This window comes from Malaclemys terrapin, chromosome 23 (genome assembly GCF_027887155.1).
Source record: "Malaclemys terrapin pileata isolate rMalTer1 chromosome 23, rMalTer1.hap1, whole genome shotgun sequence".
Taxonomy (NCBI): Eukaryota; Metazoa; Chordata; order Testudines; family Emydidae; genus Malaclemys; species Malaclemys terrapin.
In genome coordinates, this window is record NC_071527.1 from 2,254,469 (window position 1) to 2,260,468 (window position 6,000).

The window sequence follows — 6,000 nt, forward strand, 5'->3', positions numbered from 1 at the left end:
TAGCACTACTGCTGAGTCACGGTAGCTGGACAGTGCCGAGGCCCGGGCCTGCGTGGGTTGCCGTGTGACGGGATCACAGGCTGAGCCGTGCAGAGCGGAGCTCATCTCTGTGGAGCGTGTGGGGCTTGCCCCGGGTTCTGACCCCTTGCTCCTTGTCCCCAGGGGAGAAGCAGATGCGATTCAACCTCTCCGACCTCTCCTTCGATGTGAACTCCAGCTTCGAGAAGGACGTGGAGCTGGTGGCCGCCCACCACCCCATCGACCCCAGTTACGGCAGCTCGCTGTCGTTTGTGGGAGCCGAGCACCTGCGCCCCCTCCGCCTCCCCTCCACAAACTGCATCTCGGAGCTCACGCCTGTGATCAGCTCCGTCTACACCCAGATCCAGCCCATCCCGGGCCGGCTGGAAATCCCGGGGAGCCGAGAAGCCGCGGAAGGCCACGAGGACATTCCCGAGGGGGCGCAGATCGTGTACCGGGGGCGCGAGCAGGGCGTGTCGCCCAGCAACGGCTGCCAGGATTCCACAGACACTGAGAGCAACCACGAAGAGCGGACCTCCCAGCTGCCGGTGGGGAACTGCACCAGCAGCCGGCAGAGCCCAGCCTACGCCAAAGAGGACCCCAAGCTGCAGGAGGGCACCCCCGCTGCCCGAGCAACGCCCAGCTCAGCCAAAGACGTCCTGCGTGTGGTGAACGAGGAGGGGGAGCAGGTGAAAGCCTTCAAGTGCGAGCACTGCCGGATCCTCTTCCTGGACCACGTGATGTTCACCATCCACATGGGCTGCCACGGCTTCAGAGACCCTTTCGAGTGCAACATCTGTGGCTACCACAGCCAGGATCGGTACGAATTCTCCTCCCATATAGTGCGGGGCGAGCACAAAGTGTAGGCTAACTCAATCCTACCCCTTCGCCCTGATCGCCCCGTGACTCCTCCCCCTGGCTCTAGCTCCGCCCCCTCCCGTTGGGCATGGACCTGTTTTTCTTTTATACTCCTTTGCACTGACTTTGGCTACAAAATATTTAAAAAAAAAAATCAATAATTAAAAAAAAAATCACGAGGGGAGCTCGTAACGATTTGCCTTTTTATAAACGGAGTTATTTAAATATTGTTAACGGATTTTTTACATTCTTTGTGCTTTTCCCTCCTGGGCCTCCCTTAGTTATTTATTTAGCTTTTTATTTCTTTATAACTCTCTCCCTAAAGCTCTTTGAATTTTTGTCAGAGACTTGATCTACTTCTCTCTCTGCCGAGAGGAGCATGTAAACCTCAAGCACATGTTGACGTAACACGCACACGCGTGAACACGCGTCTTATGGTTTAAGCCTCTCGCCCCCGCCCCTTCCTTCTGACTCTTTTCGGTTTCAGTCCTGAGCCACCTGTCAAGCTGCCGTCGGGCAACGAGAATCTCAGATTAGGTGCTAAAGAGAAGAGAACTCCCCTGGCCAGGAAAGCCACTAGCTAGCCACAGGGGGTGTCCATGGGGTGAACGCGCCCCAAGCTTTAATGGGTGGTGTCTCTGTGGCATGAAACCGCCTGGAACGCAGATCAGTGCCCCGGGGAGCCCTCTGTCCCCGAGGCAGCTTTGTGATGAAGTCTCCTGGAGCAGCCAGAGAGGATGGGACAAGGCACAGAGCAACTGGGGAGAACGAAGCTGTCACAGTGCCACCTGTTGAAGGAAGGTGGAGCTGTACAGGCCGCTTGCCAGGGCGCTGACGCTCATGGCTTTTAAGTACAAACGGCGTCTCAGATCAGAGGTAGGAGGGTAAAGGCTTGGAGGATCTGGGTGGGATCCGGCTGTGCCCGTGAGGAGCTGACAGTACTTTAGCCGGGAGGATAGCAAGCATCTTTGAGTGGCGGGTTTGTTCCCCTCTGCTGGCGTGTTGAGCCCCGTCCACTCCCAGAGAGCTGAGGAGAACACTGGCTGAATTAGCTTCCTTCTGGTCAGCGTCTGGGGCCAGCTCTCGCGTAGCCTGGTACGCGTGAGTCAGAAACCGGTGTAGGTCTCAGTCCTGGATTAGGCACCTGTCACTGACTCCCGCTCCCCCACGGCACTTTGCTTCCTTTAGCAGGCATAGCGGTGACCCCTCTGCCTGCTGAGCCCTGGACCTGATCCCACGAGGACTTTGGTAGTGTCACCTAGGGGCCAGAATCCAGGGAAGGAAGGACGGTGGTTAAACAGGTCAGCCCCTAGGAACCCCAATCCCGGCGCTTCCTGCTGTGCTGCATGGTTGAAGAGTTTCTTCCTCTTCGGCAGCTTTCCCTAGGGGCCGCCGCTGGGCACTTTGCCGTCGGAGTCCGTAGCTTCCCGGGAGCACGTGTCTGGCTCTTATTTGCACAGAGGACTTGGGTCAGTTGCATAAGCCCTAAAGAGCTGCACTTTCAATGCGAACGCTTGTCGTTGGGTTGGGTTGGGGTCGGTTTGCCCCACAGGTAGTTGTGATGCTGCGTGGCACAGCAGAGAGATGTGGATGTTGTGTCTCTAGCACTTGCACGTAAGCAGATTGTGTCTTTAGAGTGATGTGTTAAATGTGTGAATCTGGGGGGTGGGGGATTTGCTGCCTCAGAGAAGTGGCTTCTGTTGAGAGTTGCGTCTGCCCCAGCAGACTGCTAACTACTGGGAGGTGCTCAAGCCCCCTGGGTGAGGGAATTGACCGGGATCTGGCTTGGTTACTGTAGGGAAACATCCAAGAAATGGGGAAAGGTGACTGCTGGCTTCTGGGACCTGCAAAACCAGCAGGATCTGTGGGGCTGCTGCTTCCCGGAGTAAGGGGATGAGCAGGAAATCATGTCAATTAAAACCCCTAAAATCATGAGGGGGGAAGTCCCCAGAATCCTAGAACTACTGGGAGAGGGATTTGAAAACAGTCCATCAGTCCGTTGACGACGAGCGGGAGTAGCCAATGGACGGGCTTTCACCTGCTCCAGAGAAGCAGGCAGCTTCCACCATTATTTTATTTTTATAGCAAACCCCCTGCCCATCCCCTGCAGCTGGGATCCTGACGGTACTTGCACTCACAAGGGGTGTGAAAGTTACACCAGGCCACTATGTGCAAAAGGGGTGGGGGGATGTGCAGTCCCCTTCCCCCATAAATTGGTCAGTAGGCCACAGTGTCAATTAACCCCACGGCTCTGTCTTAGGTAACGCTGCCCATCGGAAACAGGGTGGGGGGGACCCCAGAGCCTGGCTGTGTTCCAGGGGCGTGAGGGGAAGGATCCCTGCTTTATACCAAGGCCCACGATGCATAAAACTAATCACTCAACAGCAGCCCAACAAACTGCTCCCTTGAGGTTTAAACCAAAGGCTTGTTCTTTTTCTACTAAAACAAACAGAACCACCTCACAAGCGGCAACGCTCGTTGCTCTTTCTTTTCTTCTTGCTTTTCTGTTGATGGTGTTTGTGTATCCAGATGTGAAACGAAACCGCTGAGCCGTTTTTTTTCAGAAGCCCGTTGGCGGCACAAACCGGCTTGGGCAGAAGGCCTGTCGTGTCTGCTGCGATGACCGTTCGAGGAGGTTAGGAAAGTTCCCTAGCAGACATTCTCCACCCCCCTTCCCAGTGTATAAATCTAACCGCTGTGGTGCAGACTTGCTTATTCCTTTCTGGTCTCTCCTCCAGAAGTGGTTGTGAAATGTTTGACTGGCTCAGAAAGCATTTTGTACTGTATTGAGCCCTGGCAGACCACGAGCAAACAGACCATAACATCCTGGCATTCTGATTACCATCTTCCAGCCGCAGTGCCAAAGAGAGCCGGGTTTTATCAGTCATTCCGGAGAGCGACCAAAGTTAGATTGAGATTAAAATTGAGCACTGACCTCCACATTTGGACTGGGATTTTTCAAAAGGCACCCAACTCTCATTGACTTTCTCTGGGAGTTGGGCACTTCATGTCTTCAAATGTGTTTGAAAACCCCAATCCTTAAGCTTCTAAAATAAGTGGTCTGATTATTTTTTTATTTGGAATTGGAGAGCACCACAGCTGCTGTCGACGGCCAGGAGATCTGTAGGTGCCAGCACCTTTGAACATAAAGCTACTTTTTCGGGTAGGAGCCTGATGTCATCCTTGTTTGAACATGTTGACCTCATACTTTATACCTCTCAAAAGGTGGGATTTCTGAGCCGCAGACGGGGGTTTTAAACTCTAGTGGTTTTTGGGCTAGCATCTGCTTTGAACAGAACTGAAGTGAGAAGCAAGATGTTAATCAGAATGACATGATTCCGTTACTTCAGAGCATTCAGTTCTAGGCCTAGTGATCTGAGAGATCTGACCTTTTCAAAGTCACTGCCTCCGCACTGGTCCAGTCCTCAAAATACCAGGATCTGGAGTCAATCCCTTTTCATAAATACGCTCAGAAATAATTTCTCTTCCCATATGATCTGACTGCAGAAATCTCCATCTAGGTACGTCGTGAATACGAAAACCAGGCAGGACTGTGCTAGGCCTTTAAGGTTTTTGGATGTTATGGATAGCACTTGTTAAATTGGTGAGAAACTGCTGGTTTTCCACAAGGTAGCAATAAAAGGCAAACTGGCTCGATTGTGTGTAATTTTTGAGAAGCCTTCTCCAACAGAGCCCCAAACTGTCGGTTCTCACACAAAACAATGCACTTTTCCTGCTGTCTGTCTGCAACTGAGCAGGCAGAGAGAGAAGGAAACAAACATCATGTCAAGCGGTCTTCTCTGAGCAGAACTGGAAACAAAGCTGAGAGACGCACATGGGTCTCCTTTTCTTACTGGCATTTGGGACGCCGGTGCCCGGGTTGGCTGCCGTTTGGGGGATTTTTAAAGCACGGTTGTGGTCTGAAAAGCAGACTTGTAAAAGTGACATTATAGCTGCTGCGTGTTCTCTCTGATTCACTTCGAAAAATCCACCTTTTGACTTGCAAAGGCAACTTCTGTGCCACCAACCATCTCCCACTCAGTGTGAACACCCGGCTGGCTTAGTTCTCCCTCCAGCCTCTAAAGTCCCCAGGTGGACCAGCATTGCTGACAGTTAATACGCACGGCAGGACATAATCCCCCTTCGGGTGCTCAGTTGTCTCCTGCGGGGCTCCCGGGAGTAAAAACTCCTTTGCCCAGATCAGATCCGCTCAGTTTCCCTGACAGCCAAGGTCGCTTTCTGACCACAACTGCTGCACTGTCATATTGTTGATTTGGTACGAAATTCAGCTAAGCTTGACCTGACTGTTATCCCCAGTAGACTGTGAATAAGTATGAAGAGCCCCACAACCCCCCCATGCCTCCCGTTCCCCTTTTCAAAAGGTAAAACCAACACACTATTCAAAGGGGGGGGTGTTTTTTAAACAAAGGGAAAGGGAAGTTCTGAAATTTATAAACACCTTTTTTCCGCATCTTTTTTCTTTTACCTGTAAAGAGTCTAAAACAAATGTAGGAATTTTGTAAAACTCCAGGTCGCTTTACTTGTGTAAATATATATATATTTTTTAATCAGATGTATGAAGAACAAAAAATATGATGTGCAATACCCCAACCCTCTTCCAGCTCCGACGACTCCTCTTTCCTTTCTAACGAGTTTTCATTTGTATATCGTTAATGGATTTGCTGTTGTCTTCGGGTTTTTTTCCCTTTTTTGTGAGGTTAGACTCGCTTTTCAACAACAAAACTCTCTCTTACCGCAAAAGCTTTTTGTATCTGTAATATATTGTAAGTAAATATTTGTGTAATGGAGATATACTACTGTAAGTTTTGTACTGTACTGGCTGAAAGTCTGTTATAAATAAACATGAGTAATTTAATGCCCCAGGTCTCTTCCTGCTCAAACGTCGTGGCTTCTGGAGCATGGTTTGCCCAAAGATGTCCCCATTCTCAGGAACACCTCACAAACCCAGCCCCATCTATCCTCCCGACCGCCTGTGACAGAGGGAAGTGGTTTCCCCTGTCTGTAACATAGGGATCATGACCCCGGCTTGCCCAGCTTTGCAGAGTCTTAGTTACAAGACTAAAGCTGGCTGGAGAATGATGATTCCAGTTTGCGAGAATTTCC

At 51.1% G+C, this 6,000-nt stretch overlaps 1 protein-coding gene across 4 annotated transcripts in view; it reads left to right on the forward strand.

Annotated features, from left to right (window-relative positions):
• Positions 1-5,752, forward strand: part of IKZF4 (IKAROS family zinc finger 4) — a 50,768-nt gene extending 45,016 nt beyond the window's left edge. For all 4 annotated transcript variants that reach the window (XM_054012291.1, XM_054012292.1, XM_054012290.1 and 1 more), the window contains one exon: positions 163-5,752. In XM_054012291.1, the coding sequence (XP_053868266.1) occupies positions 163-884 (722 nt within the window). In that variant the 3' untranslated portion in view covers positions 885-5,752. The remainder of the gene's footprint in view (positions 1-162) is intronic.
• The last annotated feature ends 248 nt before the right edge of the window (positions 5,753-6,000 follow it).